The sequence below is a fragment of the Leptidea sinapis genome, chromosome 36 (genome assembly GCF_905404315.1).
Source record: "Leptidea sinapis chromosome 36, ilLepSina1.1, whole genome shotgun sequence".
NCBI lineage: Eukaryota > Metazoa > Arthropoda > Insecta > Lepidoptera > Pieridae > Leptidea > Leptidea sinapis.
In genome coordinates this window covers 721,291-738,954 of record NC_066300.1, presented here as the reverse complement: position 1 = coordinate 738,954, position 17,664 = coordinate 721,291, and the positions used below count along the sequence as shown (strand labels likewise).

At 44.6% G+C, this 17,664-nt stretch overlaps 1 protein-coding gene across 1 annotated transcript in view; it reads right to left on the bottom strand.

Annotated features, from left to right (window-relative positions):
* Positions 1-2,746: 2,746 nt before the first annotated feature.
* Positions 2,747-17,664, bottom strand: part of LOC126975500 (ral GTPase-activating protein subunit beta) — a 50,244-nt gene continuing 35,326 nt past the window's right edge. The window contains exons 11-13 of the mRNA XM_050823426.1: positions 16,036-16,122; positions 13,184-13,403; positions 2,747-3,975 (exon numbers count right to left, since the gene is read on the bottom strand). Of these exons, the coding sequence (XP_050679383.1) occupies positions 3,864-3,975; positions 13,184-13,403; positions 16,036-16,122 (419 nt within the window). The 3' untranslated portion in view covers positions 2,747-3,863. The remainder of the gene's footprint in view (positions 3,976-13,183; positions 13,404-16,035; positions 16,123-17,664) is intronic.

The following is a 17,664-nucleotide window of genomic DNA, read 5'->3' as shown; positions in this document are numbered from 1 at the left end:
GGTGTTAATATAACAGACTAATGCAATAATAGGAAATACAAATAATTTACTATAATAATAACAAAACTGGTCACTGACAACTAGGTAAATAGCACGATCGTTAGTCTTGAATGGTAAGTTGTTAACAAAATAAAAAGTCATCGTTAAGTGTAATTTAAGTTCACTATCTGATTTATAATCTGACCGAGTGTTTACGACACACGAAAACTCACTCAATGAATATAATAGGTATAAAAGTAATTTCAGATTTAAATTATATTTACGGATAAACATCACATACACAAAGAAGCACCCAGAAAATAAATTAAGAATTGTTTGTATTATTACGAAGTGATTAACAAATAAAGTGTCTATCGTTAGTGATTGAATAAAACTTCGATAGGAATGCGAGTAGTCATGAAGAAAAGAGTTACAATGTTGGTTATTGGTTACTATACACAGAATTAAATATACTAATTGATTTTTGATAAGTCTTTCTCTGATCTTATATGTAAAGGGGGAGAACTGTCGGTGAAACGCACCAGTATTTTGCCATGCTGTACCCAAATATACTTGTAGTTTTTTTCCTTTGCTAGTGCCTTGGTCTGTGAAAGGAGCTGTTTATTCCGAGCTGTAAGATGGTCGTTAATAAAGATGTGCTCCTTTCCTTCGAATCCTACGTCCGATATATTAAGACCCTTATAGGCACGCCCGGCTGCAACGAAGTCTTCTTTAGCATATCGGTTTATGAAAGAAATAATAATTGGTTTGTTTTTGGTGTTGTTTCCCTTGCGTACTGGTACTCTGGTTATAAAGTTAACTTTTTCTTTGGACACTGGATACAATATTTTAGTGCCAATTTTTCCTAATAAATCATAAAGATTTTCGTTCGGCTTTTGTGGGACTCCTTTAATTTCCACATTATTGGTTCTTAGCCATTGCTCTTTAGAATTGAGATCTGTTTCCAATTGGAGAACCTTCTCCTTGAGGTCTTTGATCTCGGAATGAGATTTCTTCATATCGGAGATAGATTTCTCAACGGTCATGATCCTGCACTCAAGCCTATTTACTTTCTCAGTGTTATCATGGACAGTTTTTTTAATATCAGATATGTCCCCTTTGATGCTCTGAACCTCGGACAGAAGGGTAGTGAGTGGAACTAGTTGAAGCGCTAAGCCATCGAGACGTTCCATTATCTTCTCTAGACTTGGAGAACTAGGAGACGAACACATATTGGATTTGCAATCAGGGCAGCGCCAAGTCTGTTTTCTTTCCCCCAACTTCCTATATCCCGTTTCGGTTATTCCTGAGCATTGGAAATGAAAAGTTTTCTGACAAGCGCTGCACTTAGGTCCATCCGAAACATACTCGTCGCATCTTCCACAGTTAACCATTTTTGCGCTCGTTAAGCAAAAGCAAATAAAAAAAAAGAGAAAATATATATTGGACTTTGGGTTTCAAACTACGGATCACTCGGTGATTTCAAGTGTATATTACTCGTACCCAGTTTATAACGTGATCAGCTATAGCCGTAACACGTCACTATGCAATGTTACTAAAGTGAGAGTTACCCTCAATTTTATTTTATAATAATATCAGCTGTTATACACAAGAAACTAATTAGTTGTTCTGAATGTGAGATATTTAGTAATTGTGTGTTCACTTGTTGGAAAGTTATTGATATGTGTTATATTTGGATTTACACTCAAGGTTTGTAAAAAAAATTCATATCACTTACTACCAGCCTATTGTTCTTTTTTATGAGAGTGGCGATGATAACACTTTGAGATCACTTTTAGAACACAAATCTAGACTTTTTTATTAGCATAACAATTTCACGAATACTTTTAACACTAATCAACTTGTTTACAATAGTATATCGTAACTTTTCTCAATATAATTTAATTAATCAATAATAGAATAACGATTATGATGTTACTATGAGCAAGTACGAAAAAATACTCAAAATATATATATTATTCGTACAAAAAGAGACAAAAGCTTGATAAAAAAATGAAGCACAAATTATCTCAGTTGGCAATCAAGCACTACGGGGCAGGTAGTGACAAATCACAACCTGCCCCGAGGAAATGTAACTTTTAGCCCCAACGCCAAATCTGACCTTTTAAGGTTATGCTGTGAAAACGTCAATAAACATAGCTGTATAAACGTAGATTCATTGGAAAACGAACGCATTAGGGCGTAAAAATCACAACAAGGACAATTCTGCCTTTATGGAACATAAGTTGCAAACCAATATTACTAAAAGTGTAAAATTTTACTAACCTACAATTTTAATGGCGACACGTCCGGGATCCTCTCACAAAAATACTTTCTCCGCTCGCTCTCGTGGCGTGGTAGCCAGTGGTGGCGGGATTATTAATCTCTTTCTTTCGTCAGAATTGCGTTCTCTGTTTCGCGACCATTGTCACTGTAACTACCTACCCCTGTCACATCCAGCCCCGGTCTCCCCTAATGCCAAGAAATATAGCAGATTCCAGTGGATTTACCACTTCTCCGTTTAATAAAATATATACCATACCTTGCAGTACCACACCAGCAACAGCGTCAGCATCGGCATCTGGATCACCCAGCGAAAAACAGATCCACGGGTAGGATGCAAAAATATACCGCATCTCGTCCCACTCTGCTGACCTATAGTGCCACACGCGGCGACAGCCTAAGAAGCGGGGAATATTTCCGAAATATTCAGTTATTAGGGTGCTGCCAAGCGACATTGCTAACCACTTATGAAAAAAAATGCAAATTATATTTTATAACAAAATTTATAAACATCTACAATATACATAATAACCATAAAATAATTTAATCAATCTTACATAATAAATGTTATGTGTATTAGGGTATTTAACCACCTTCCAAAGAATATTAGAGAGATACCTAAAACATTAATGCATAAAAAATTTAAATTATGGCTAATATATAAATGCTTTTATAGTTTAAAAGAATTCTTTAGCCAAAAATAATAGTATTAAATGTAATTTTTTGAGAGGTACCTACAAACTAATATTTATTTAATATTATATTATAATTAAAACTATGTAAGTAATGTTTATTAGTGACGTATAAATATAAAAATTCCAATATTGACAATCAAATATTTGTATGCCGATATATTGGCGAATTGTGCTGTACACCAATTAATTGTTAACAACTATGCTACCACGATTCATACAAATAAATCATTTCATTTCATTTACATTTAAAATACGGAAAGTTAATACAAAATGCTACTTATTCTTATTAATACTAAATTGAATTATTATTCGAGAAAATTTATAATCTAGAAAAAGCGAAAAATTTGCACGGGTCTCGCTGAGTATGGTATCTCATGTACATACCCTATATATTACATGACTGTATATTTTTTTTTTGATATTTCAATTTTTGGATCTGTTTTATATTTTGAGTGGCGTGTGTATATATAACCTGTATAGCCTTAAGTAAGGCTTACTATCACTTCCACAGCTGATGTGAACGTGGAAAGAAATCAATCTAAAGAGCACACGATAGGACTGACCGATAATTCTTCTTAGTTATTTTTTAATTATTCTATTAGTTCTAGGTTACCAGACAATCGCACCAAATGTTAAGTGTAGTTAAATATGTCGGGATAAGGCTGCTAATGATATAATGGGCCAGATCCCACTATCTACTCTACACCATATATACCAAACATTTGTTTTTATTCAGCGGCTACAATGTACGGCACAACGGACACCAAACACTCACCGCAAAATACTGTTTGTTAAGTACAAAGTTGTGTAAGATGTCGGAAATATACGTGTGTCTGTGAGGGAATTAAGTATTAAATAAATAAATCTAGCCTTTAATAAATAAGTAAGGGACGTAATAATAATATACTAGGGGGCTCTAAATAATGATTCCAGTAGTTCTGGCTCGGTGAGATCCTTCTTGTATTGCTGCTGTATCTCTTGTATGAGATGACGTCTGCGGACGTGCGGCGGCTGGTACCTGGGGAAATGATATTGGAACTTACTGAGGTGTTGGGTACAATTTACTTCACCTACCAAATTATTTGTATGTCGGAGACAGCGACGCCCCTTTGACGTACATTGGTTTTGCAGTGTTATGTTCTCAACGTCGAACACTTGTGCGATAACTAACCAAAGTTAAAGTCAAATAAACTTTATTAAATTAGGCTTAAACTGAGCGTTTTTGAACCGTGAATATAAATCTATATATATATAAACGTAAAAGTCCAGACTGACTGACTGATTCACTCACTTAAATCAACGCCCAGGCCAAACCGTTCAACCTAGATTTTTTCAAAACAAGTATCCACTAAGAATTTTTTAAGGGATTTAATTATTTTTTAAGGGATTTTTGAAAATTCCACCCTTAAAGGGGTGAAAAGGGGGTTTAAAGTTTGTATGGGGATGGAGTAAAATTTTAAGTAAGAGACTTGAAACTTTGCGTATCCTTATTACAATACAAGAAAATGAAATTGAGCATTTTGAAAAAATTCACCCCTAAAGGGGTTAAAAAGGGGTGCAAAGTTGTATGAACCGATTTAGATGAAATTTTGTATGGAGATAGTTTGAGACCCGGGGAAGGACATAGGATAGTTTTTATCCCGGAAATCATCCCCTAAGGGTACAAAATGGGGGGTGTGGAGGTTTGTATGGCGCTACAATATTTAAACGAGACCCACGCGGTCGGAGTCGCAGGCAGAAGCTAAATAGGGGTGCAAAGTGTGTATGGGGAATCTCTTTTTTTGAGCTATAAAAATAGGGGGTTAAATAGATTTTTTTGACATTTTGTTACATGTATGGTATGGAGTGCCCACCTCAATTTTTTTAAGGTTCCGTACCCAAAGAGCAAAAACGTGAAAGTATTACTAAGACTCCGCTGTCCGTTTAAAAACTGTCAACGGTATCCTCCATCCAACATTTCAATTAGCGTGTAACACCCTTGGACTGCTAGAGGACGATAAACATTGGAACACAACTTTAGAAAAAGCTGCATTGTGTGATTCTCCTTTCAAGCTGCGCGAAATGTTCATAATAATGGTAGGTTTTAGTCAACTTACTGATCCCTTAAGCCTTTGGGAAAAATATAGGGATAGTTTTTCGGACGACATTAAACGGCAACTTGAAAGAGAATTGCAAAATGGTGCGGAGTTATTCATGAATGAGGTGTTTAACAGATAATTGATATTGATCGAAGATGTAGTTTTAGCACAAGCTGGAAAACATTTGGATCAATTCGGTTTACCTAAACCAAAAAGATTCACAGTAAACCTGGATAATCGCGAATATCTACAAGAGACAAATTATGACACTTGCGCCCTGGGAGGGGTAGTATCGCTTCACGAGGGGGCGCTTAGCAGAAACCTCCAAGTGTGGGCGGGGGCGTCGCTCCGTAAAGAAGTGTTACCCACAATCTTAATGGAGCGACACTCACCACCCCGGTGCGTCCTGGTAACATTGGTCAGTGATTGATAGTTATTGTGCTGCGATTTTCACTAATCGCTGTGCAATGGCTGTCTTTTGCTGGCTGATGGCTAATATCTGCTCTACTCTTCCGGCGGTTAGTGGATGCCAACCGGAAGATCTTATAGCGTCCACCTGCGTCTAGGCCTGTGCAGTCGATCGCCGTACGCGGGGATGACGGAATCCTGGGGAGTTGAACGGGACAAGGGTCGGGGTTTAGTTACCCCTGTAACGCAATACGCTCCCTTTGGCCCTGATTTCACGCTAAACGGTAGCCCCGTGAGTAGCCGCCACGTGGGTAATGGTCTTGTGTCCCTGCTTCGGCAGGGCCACAGGCGAGGTTCGGCTGGGATCGGTGTCCGGCCATGCTGACGGGGCAAGAGTGGGTGGAGGACCTGGTGGAACGGATCGATCCACCAGCCACTCATCTCGAACTCCTGACGTCGCGCATGTGCATCACCCAGTGGCGCCTATACTCCCGACGCAACCCTGATGAACTGCTGTCCAAGATATCAAACTATCAAACAACGATAACCTGACGGTCAAACATATATGGGAAGTGCCCAACCGCATAAGATGCGGCATCCTTCTGCCTGGTGTTTGGAAAGACACCAAAGCAATCGGCGGAATGCTCCGGTTTCAAAATTCTTGGGCCGACGTAGATAGCTGGTTGCTACACGCACTTCACCAACATAATGACAATACCTTCATTATAATCAGCGTACCAGAGGAGAAAGTCCCTACAGTGATGGAACACGAGCGCCGTCTATCTTTCATGCTGGGCTCGGTATACATAAAGTTCCAGGGACCGGGGGCAAAATTTATTGAAGTGCCTCCCTCCAAGCCTACAAACCAGGAGGACTCTTCTGCTGAGAAAACAGACCGAATGGAAGCTGCACAGTCAGAACCGATGGACGCTCAATTAGAGGACCCCACCGCTACCGGTGCGCGCGTCTTGAATTCCACCTCAGAGGAACCGCTGGTCACCCTGATGGAGCTCGAAGACACACTGTCGACGGGCTCCAAGGATGACACTGTGTGCACCAAGGAGCTGGAAGAGCTGTACATCGGGGACGGCGAGGAGGTTCTGCTATCCAAAGATGGCATCCCCTTCTCATAAGTGCAGCATCATACAAATAAACCTCCACCATATTGAAACCGCAACGGCTCAACTCCGGAAATGGTTGGAGGTTTACCCTACAGCACTCGCTCTAATCCAGGAGCTATGGGTTAGACGAGGCCGCATATGTCAGCTCTCCAATATTGGAGATAAGGTTATCCACTACTCATGTCCAGAACACCCTACGACCTGTATATACCTTTCAAACAACCTACAGGTGCATCCACTAACAGATTTTTGTTCCAGGGATATATGCACATACTATACAATTACTGAACAGGAATACAAATGAGCCACCGATGGTGATCGCCTCGGTGTACATGCCCGACGGTACAGATCCACCACCGGATGAACTCGTGAGACTGGTGAACCACTGCGAGACCGTCATATGCGAGTTGTTAGTGGCTGCAGACTGCAACGCGGACCACCCGCTGTGGGGCATGCAGACACCAAACGAAAGAGGTAAGCAATTGGCTGAATATCTCTTTACTACTAACCTAGATATTATAAACACAGGGTCAGAACCCACTTTTATCAATAGGAGGAGCAGTACAATTATTGACATTACTCTGGCATCGGAAGGAATGTCTAATATTATATCCAACGGGCATGTGTGGCAGAAGCATCCTGCTCAGACCACAGATGGATACTCTTCAACCTTGAGGTAAACACTATTAAATTATCTCCTCGAAGGAACCCCCGCAGAACGAACCTCGTCGAATACAAGTTCGCAACCAACCAACAAGGAATCGCGTCTGAAAGAGGGGACGAACCCAGAGAAGATATTTGGAGTAGGAAACATTGAAAAACAGGCAATAAGAATTAATGAAATCATGATTACCTGTTATCATTCTACATGCCCCCCCACCCTTGCCAACTCAGTCAAACCAAAATCCCAACCATGGTGGGGCCTGTAATTTGAGAGACTTAGGAGGAAGGTGAGGAAACATTTAAACCGGGCAATGAACACAGGCCATCAAAGCGATTGGGATAGCTACAAAGACACTAAGTCTAAGTAAAAAAAACGCATCAGATATAGAAAATCTGAAAGTTGGCGGAAATACTGCAACGGCATTGAATGCCAAAACCAGGCAAACAGGGTAAGAAAAGTCCTTTCTAGTCAACTCAGACAAATTCTGGGTTCCTTGCGATAACCTGATGGTACCTTCACTAAGTCACCAGAAGAGACGGAGCAAATCCTTATAGAAACACACTTCCCTGGCTGCAAAATCATGCAAAAAATAGAGTGGATGGATGAATACTCTTCTCCTGAAGAAAAAGACTAAAAGTTGCCCCCAAGGAGGTGTTATCTTGCCTCTTGTGTGGAACCTCGTTGTAAACGATCTGATTACCACCCTCAACCAAAACCTATACTATACTGTAGGTTACGCAGATGATCTAACCATTATAATATGCGGAAAGTTTGCTAATACAGTATGCGAAGTAACAAATGCAGCATTGAACATCGTGGAAAAATGGTGTAAAAACAACGACTTATCAGTTAATCCAACAAAAACGGAACTGATAATGTTTACTAACAAACGAGTTCTGGGAAACTACAAACTACCAAAACTGTTTGATACTGAACTCCAACTAACAAACGAGGTAAAGTATCTAGGAGTATTACTGGACAGTAAGCTGAATTGGAGTGCCCATATAGAGGCGAAAATAAAAACGGCTACTTTATTTTTCTGGCAATGCCGTAGAATGGTAGCAAAGTCATGGGGTCTCGCCCCATATATCGTACTATGGCTTTACACAACGGTAATACTGGTGGCCACGCACTAAACTTAAAACCACATGTAACAAACTACAACGTTTCCAAAGACTAGCCTGTATGGCCATTACAGGATGTATGCGAACTACACCTACTGCAGCTTTAGAAGCCATGCTGAATCTTCCAGCGCTACACCTATTCATAAAACAAGAGGCAGCCTCCGCTGCGGCAAGGTTAAAAACACTAAATCTTTGGAAGACCAATAAATCTGCTTCTTCAGAGGTCCTAAATGAGGTGATTATAAAGGAACCACTGCTGCTGGCTGTAAGTGACAGGTCTCCAAAGCAATTTATTTTTGACAAGAAATATAAAATACAGCTGCATGAAGAACCGAAAGAGTGTCGTAATGGAAAGGAGCTCTGGATCTTCTCTGACGGCTCGAAAACAAGGTCTGGAACGGGTTACGGAGTGTTTTCTGAAGATCTAAACATAAACATAGCTGCAACACTTGGTGCTCATAATTCTGTCTTCCAAGCGGAATACATGGGCATCATCGAAGCGGCTACGGCGACTCTGACACGTAAGGTAAAGGATTACTCCATCCGGATCCTTACGGACAGCAAATCAGTACAACAAGCCCTACAAAGCAATATTATCACCTCAAAGCTGATATACAACTGTTACTGTTCCCTGACGGAAGTATGTGATAACAACAATCGCGTAACTCTGCAGTGGATCAAGGGTCACAGTGGCTCCAGAGGTAATGATGCCGCTGACGAATTAGCAAGGAGGGGCTCAGAGATGATAGCCATTGGACCGGAACCAATAGTCCCTCTCCCCTCTGGTTGGCCCACATCAGTCATAAGGCAGCACACCAAGGAGCTACATAATAAATACTGGACGGAGATGAGCGGATGCAGACAGGCAAAAGAGGCTCTACCATGCATAGATCAGAGGCTCTCTCGTAAGCTGGTGAAACTCACACGATCAAGATTACGTAAGATAACTCATGTAATAACGAGTCACGGCCCCTTTAACAAACATCAGTTTAATATAGGTGTCACTGACAGTCCCCTGTGCAGGGCTTGCATGGAGACAGAAGAAACGGCCACACACCTCATCCTGGAGTGCTGCGGTGTGGCCCCATACCGGGCCAAACGCCTGGGGTCACCGAGAACTCTCCCCTAGGTTATGGGTGACATCAGAGGTTTAAGTAACTTCCTTGAGGAGTTGGGATGGCAAGATTAGCAACCCTATGACGCAAAATAGGCGCACAGCAGTCGTCGAGTTGCGGAAAGTAGCCCGTGAATACCTATACCTACCTACCTATCGCTTCACGAGGAATTATTGACAGACGAACAGGCAAATGTTTATCAACAAATTCTAGCCAGCATTGAAAGAAAGATTGGGGATATTTTTTTCTTAGATACTCCTGGTGGCACTGGAAAAACGTTTCTTATAAATTTAATATTAGCAAAATAAGAAATAATCGGGGTATCGCTTGAGCTGTCCCGTCATCAGGAATCGCTGTCACAGTAGTGTGGGGAGGCAAAACTGCTCACACGGCTTTCAGGCTGCCTCTTGAAATATTTTCTTTACTTACAGACTTATTAAATCTTAATCATACTGAAACTGCAATATCCCAAAACAAAGCAACGCAGCACAAGTGTTGCGCGATTGCAAAATTATAGTTTGGGACGAAAGCACTATGTCGCACAAGGGGGCATTTGAAGCGTTAAATAGTACCCTAACCGACATCCGAGGGAACAACTTAACGATGGGAGTGGTCACAGTTTAATAAGCTGGAGACTTTCGTCATACTCTGCCCGTAGTGCCGAGGGGAACTCGAGCTGACGAAGTCAAAGCATGCATCAAGGCAGCAGGCGCGGCGCTACTAACGCACCGTCCGCCAGCACGTGCTATATGTATGACACTTACAGGTCCGTGTTGAGCCGCGCTCGACGGGCCAGGTGTCGCGCCGCACGCCGCAGACAGTCCGGCAGCAGGCGCGGCGCTACTAACGCACCGTCGGCCAGCACGTGCTATATGTATGACACTTACAGGTCCGTGTTGAGCCGCGCTCGACGGGCCAGGTGTCGCGCCGCACGCCGCAGACAGTCCGGCAGCAGGCGCGGCGCTACTAACGCACCGTCGGCCAGCACGTGCTATATGTATGACACTTACAGGTCCGTGTTGAGCCGCGCTCGACGGGCCAGGTGTCGCGCCGCACGCCGCAGACAGTCCGGCAGCAGGCGCGGCGCTACTAACGCACCGTCGGCCAGCACGTGCTATATGTATGACACTTACAGGTCCGTGTTGAGCCGCGCTCGACGGGCCAGGTGTCGCGCCGCACGCCGCAGACAGTCCGGCAGCAGGCGCGGCGCTACTAACGCACCGTCGGCCAGCACGTGCTATATGTATGACACTTACAGGTCCGTGTTGAGCCGCGCTCGACGGGCCAGGTGTCGCGCCGCACGCCGCAGACAGTCCGGCAGCAGGCGCGGCGCTACTAACGCACCGTCGGCCAGCACGTGCTATATGTATGACACTTACAGGTCCGTGTTGAGCCGCGCTCGACGGGCCAGGTGTCGCGCCGCACGCCGCAGACAGTCCGGCAGCAGGCGCGGCGCTACTAACGCACCGTCGGCCAGCACGTGCTATATGTATGACACTTACAGGTCCGTGTTGAGCCGCGCTCGACGGGCCAGGTGTCGCGCCGCACGCCGCAGACAGTCCGGCAGCAGGCGCGGCGCTACTAACGCACCGTCGGCCAGCACGTGCTATATGTATGACACTTACAGGTCCGTGTTGAGCCGCGCTCGACGGGCCAGGTGTCGCGCCGCACGCCGCAGACAGTCCGGCAGCAGGCGCGGCGCTACTAACGCACCGTCGGCCAGCACGTGCTATATGTATGACACTTACAGGTCCGTGTTGAGCCGCGCTCGACGGGCCAGGTGTCGCGCCGCACGCCGCAGACAGTCCGGCAGCAGGCGCGGCGCTACTAACGCACCGTCGGCCAGCACGTGCTATATGTATGACACTTACAGGTCCGTGTTGAGCCGCGCTCGACGGGCCAGGTGTCGCGCCGCACGCCGCAGACAGTCCGGCAGCAGGCGCGGCGCTACTAACGCACCGTCGGCCAGCACGTGCTATATGTATGACACTTACAGATCCGTGTTGAGCCGCGCTCGACGGGCCAGGTGTCGCGCCGCACGCCGCAGACAGTCCGGCAGCAGGCGCGGCGCTACTAACGCACCGTCGGCCAGCACGTGCTATATGTATGACACTTACAGGTCCGTGTTGAGCCGCGCTCGACGGGCCAGGTGTCGCGCCGCACGCCGCAGACAGTCCGGCAGCAGGCGCGGCGCTACTAACGCACCGTCGGCCAGCACGTGCTATATGTATGACACTTACAGGTCCGTGTTGAGCCGCGCTCGACGGGCCAGGTGTCGCGCCGCACGCCGCAGACATTCCGGCAGCAGGCGCGGCGCTACTAACGCACCGTCGGCCAGCACGTGCTATATGTATGACACTTACAGGTCCGTGTTGAGCCGCGCTCGACGGGCCAGGTGTCGCGCCGCACGCCGCAGACTGTCCGGCAGCAGGCGCGGCGCTACTAACGCACCGTCGGCCAGCACGTGCTATATGTATGACACTTACAGGTCCGTGTTGAGCCGCGCTCGACGGGCCAGGTGTCGCGCCGCACGCCGCAGACAGTCCGGCAGCAGGCGCGGCGCTACTAACGCACCGTCGGCCAAAACGTGCTATATGTATGACACTTACAGGTCCGTGTTGAGCCGCGCTCGACGGGCCAGGTGTCGCGCCGCACGCCGCACACAGTCCGGCAGCAGGCGCGGCGCTACTAACGCACCGTCGGCCAACACGTGCTATATGTATGACACTTACAGGTCCGTGTTGAGCCGCGCTCGACGGGCCAGGTGTCGCGCCGCACGCCGCAGACAGTCCGGCAGCAGGCGCGGCGCTACTAACGCACCGTCGGCCAGCACGTGCTATATGTATGACACTTACAGGTCCGTGTTGAGCCGCGCTCGACGGGCCAGGTGTCGCGCCGCACGCCGCAGACAGTCCGGCAGCAGGCGCGGCGCTACTAACGCACCGTCGGCCAGCACGTGCTATATGTATGACACTTACAGGTCCGTGTTGAGCCGCGCTCGACGGGCCAGGTGTCGCGCCGCACGCCGCAGACAGTCCGGCAGCAGGCGAGGCGCTACTAACGCACCGTCGGCCAGCACGTGCTATATGTATGACACTTACAGGTCCGTGTTGAGCCGCGCTCGACGGGCCAGGTGTCGCGCCGCACGCCGCAGACAGTCCGGCAGCAGGCGCGGCGCTACTAACGCACCGTCGGCCAGCACGTGCTATATGTATGACACTTACAGGTCCGTGTTGAGCCGCGCTCGACGGGCCAGGTGTCGCGCCGCACGCCGCAGACAGTCCGGCAGCAGGCGCGGCGCTACTAACGCACCGTCGGCCAGCACGTGCTATATGTATGACACTTACAGGTCCGTGTTGAGCCGCGCTCGACGGGCCAGGTGTCGCGCCGCACGCCGCAGACAGTCCGGCAGCAGGCGAGGCGCTACTAACGCACCGTCGGCCAGCACGTGCTATATGTATGACACTTACAGGTCCGTGTTGAGCCGCGCTCGACGGGCCAGGTGTCGCGCCGCACGCCGCAGACAGTCCGGCAGCAGGCGCGGCGCTACTAACGCACCGTCGGCCAGCACGTGCTATATGTATGACACTTACAGGTCCGTGTTGAGCCGCGCTCGACGGGCCAGGTGTCGCGCCGCACGCCGCAGACAGTCCGGCAGCAGGCGCGGCGCTACTAACGCACCGTCGGCCAGCACGTGCTATATGTATGACACTTACAGGTCCGTGTTGAGCCGCGCTCGACGGGCCAGGTGTCGCGCCGCACGCCGCAGACAGTCCGGCAGTAGGCGCGGCGCTACTAACGCACCGTCCGCCAACACGCCGGCCGCGGGGGGCGCCCGCACCCGCACCAGCCCGCTGCGCACGCCGCTCACGCATAGCGACCACACCTCGTGCCGCCGCCACGGCAGGCCCGTTTCGCAATGCGGGAGCAGTTCATCTGCACAAATGCCACGCTCAATATTATATTTACTCACGCACTACGAAGGACAATTTGTGGGATAGCTAGATCAGAGGAACCAGAGGAGTAAATATAAAGTCTATCTATCTATTCAAGAAGTCACTTAATGAGGGCTATGTCCTAGTGTCTGGAAACAAGCCAGGTTAAGCCCAGTTCTTAAAGATAATTCGAGTCCTAATAATGAAAAATATCGTGGTATGCTAGCTAAGCTGTCTCAGTTCCCAAAAATTCTTGAGAAAATCGTAACTGACCAGATCTCTCTGGCTGTCATAACTATTATTATTCCTGATCAGCATGGTTTCTTTCGTGGTCGTAGTGTCGACAATAACTTATTGACATTCACAAACATAGTTTTAAATGCAATGAATGATAATCATCAAGTTGACGTGGTATACACTGATTTTGCCAAGTTTTGACAAAATTTGTCATAACACCCTATTGCTCAAGCTTTGGCGACTTGGAATCCATGGTGATCTCCTACGTTGGATCAAATCTTATATAGAAAAAAGGACTCAAGCAGTTGTTGTGAAGGGCTTCGCATCACAATATAAAGAAATAAGTTCAGGTGTTTCTCAAGGATACCACCTTGGGCCGTTATTATTTAATCTGTATATAAATGATATATGTTCTATAGCCCATAACACTAATATATTACTTTATGCGGATGATACTAAAATCTTTAGAATAATTCAAAATCCTAAGATTGCGAATTACTACAAAATGATCTAAAAGCAGTTTAAATGTATTTTATCGATAATAAAACTATATGGATAGACCCTTCCCTGGATTTTAAGCCCTTATCACACAACTAGAAATGTAGTTATTTAGTACAACAGCTTGAGAACGATTATCTATGTATGACGAGAACCACCTTAACAAGTCGCCCCGTATTCCCGACTGAGATAGCTTACATATTAATGTATTGTGGTCGATTTATCAAACGCCTTACTATAGTCGGTGTAGATTACATCGACTTGCATACCACTATCCATAGCGTTTGTAATAAAATTGTTGAGAATCCATGTTGGAAGGGACTAAAGGTGTTTTTTAAGTTAGCATACAATTGCTTATATATGACCCTCTCAAAGACTTTAGCAATGATGCAACGTTTTGAAATTGGTCTATAATTCGTAATTTCAGCCCGAGACCCTTTCTTATGTACTGGTGTAATAAATGCCGATTTCCATAACTTAGGGACAGAGCCAGTAGAAAGTGATTTACTGAAAAGCATGGAAATAGGAAGAACAATAGTGGAAGAGCATTTTCTAAGAAAAAATGACATATCCGTGGTCGTCACCTTTCCCGCCTTAGCCGCTGCGATGAAGCCTTCTTTTACATATCTGTTTAAAAAGCTGACGATTATCAGCTTTTCCTTTGAATTGTGCATAGGAACCCTAGATATATAGTTGATTTGAGGCCTAGGCACAACATGATTGATCTTCGTGCTGGCTTTGTCTAGGATTGTGAATAAATTTTCATCCTTTTTGATAGGGATACCCTTGATTTCCACATTATTAAGACGCGATCTTTGTTCCATCGTAGATAGTGCGAGCTTCGTCTTAGACAACTCACTCTGAAGGCAGATTACCGTACCCTGTTATTTTTTAACACTACTGACTCTGGATTTAACGCTCGTTATTCTACCACTCAGATCGTCTACTTTTTATCTCGTGTACACACACGTGTCGAGATCGGACAGTTCCTTTTTGATGATTCGTATATCTTCTCTCAACGCAAGCACGCTGGACAGCTGGCGCTTCATATCACGGAGCTCCTTCATGATAGTTTCAAGAGAAGCAGGTTCGGTGGGCACCGGCGTGGTGGATGATAGCCCGCGAGTCGCGACACGTTGCACATTTCCATTGCGATCTTTTTTCTGATCCATTGCGCCTCCATGTGGTTTTCACACCCCAAAGCGTAGTTGGTTATGGCAAATAGAACACTGTACCCCATCATTAAACCTTTCATTGTAAATTGCACACTCAGACATATTGTAGTAGCAAAATTTTGAAACAAAAGTTGAAAATATATATTATTCCGCCGGTATGTTGGAAGGACGGTAACAGGCGGTATGTGTAAGCTTAGCGAGTGTTCACGCGAGACTGAAAAATTAGTATTAACATTGAAATATAGACTTAAAAAGTCTATATTTCAATACTAGATGAGGCACTGATATATATAATACCATTAGTTATTTTCTTGTTGAAGCATAACACATAAAAATACGTTTTTACATTCTCCCCACTGGTGGCTCTCCCTTGTGGCTGAACTGGTAGATACATATTCAAATGTCAATTTCTATGTCAACGTCAACACAAAGCTTACACATATATAGATATGGCAAATAGTTTTTTAGGAATGTTTAAAATACAAACTTGAATCTTCTGGACGTTAAACTGAACAAGATCTATTTACGTTCTACCGCGACCTTAACAGACGAGATGTCGATACTCTTGAGTGTCGATCATTTCAGTCCTTTTCTCTATTCAGTCTATTATATATTTAATAATCTTCGTGTAGCGTCAATTTAAACTGTTCAGAGCTCTACTATATCTATTAGTTGAAAAAAGCAAATGGTGCATTTAATCACATATAATAAATTGCAACATACCAATTGGTAAATTAAGATGATCTTCGAAGTCTTCCAACCAGAAAATAAGAATTTTTGGTGTGAAATCTCTGTTTCGTCGACCGCTTCCTGGAATAATAACATCATGCATTCAGATTTTATTGATATATCGGCGCAAATACTACAACACATCTATTATAAAAACCAGAATTATAAAGTTTAACAATTATACACTAAAATTAGTTTATAAATCATCGTCTGATTACATTGTGATGTGAGGCATTCGTGCTCCAGCTATCGTACGATACGGACGTCTCTGGGAGGACGTTACGCTGCCCGTGGAATATACGAAGGTAATCAAATACTCATGCAAACTGCACTTTCTATGATCTTTCGTAGATCCAATTATGAGTGATTAGCAGCAAGTCAACAATTGTGACGTCAGCAATGCTGATATCACACCTTTTAAAAACAATACGGAGGTTCTTCCTTCGTCGGTCAGTAGAGTGACACTTAGAGATAGCATAAAGAATTATAAAGATAAATAATATTCTACTTAAGATACGCTATTGGTTTCTTATTGACCAGTGCTGCAATGTTAATATTGAACGAATTATCTTGGAATTTTAATGATGAGCAGTGAAAAGTATGTACTTAGTCTCGCCATAAATACTGTTACAATTAAAAATAAACAAAATATTATATTTGAATTTGGAATCTATAACTTTTATAATATGATTGTTCATTGAGTTTTCTCATTTTGGCGCCAAAAATGGAGTGGGTGATAAAGAGAACCGAATCGCTGTGATTGCATTACACAAAGTAGGTATGGAGCCAAATGCAATTTTTAAAACTCTCCATACGCTTGGTGTTCAGTAGCGGTGAGGAAAACAGATAAAATACTATGGACGACTTTTTATTATGAACTTTTGATGAATAATGAAATAAAACATGCGTTAACTTCTTCTGCGTGTTCGTACGAAAAAGGTGGTCAAAGCAGTAAGGGGAAGAATTCGAAGATCGTGTACGAAAGCAAAATATCTTATCTCGGGAGATGAAGCTAGAACCATGTCGCGTATTTTAAAAGATGACTTAGGACTTGCAGCCTATAAGAGAGGTACTGGTCATTTCTTAACTGATAATTTAAAAAAGAATAGGGTACTAAAATCGAAACAACTACTGAAGCGGTACCAAAAGGTAGGTCACAGAAAAAATTTGTTTACGGGTAGTTATGTTCGGACGATCATAAAAGGTCTTTTTAAAAATTATTATTTATTACACAAAACTAATTACAATGATATTAAAAATATGACGTGTTACTTATAACAAGACTGGAGCGAAAGTGAATTATAAAAATATTAAATTATAGACAATCGAAGTTCAGCGTCAGCATCTATTCTCTTGTTCAATCTGCCACTCAGCTCTTTCACACCGATGGGGCCTCGGTAACGCCTCCCCCTTCAAGATGGAAGCGCAACTTGCAGCTTCCTCCAGCGTCCTCGCTGGCTTCTTCACTGGCTCTTGGGTTAGGCTTCATCCGCTTGTTCTTAAGCCATTGATGTATCTTTTTGGATATTATCACGAAGCCTATGAAGTATAATATTACTGTAGTCCAACTCGGAGTCGCCATTATGAGGGGCAGATTAACTTCATCTGGATCTTCCACCTCTC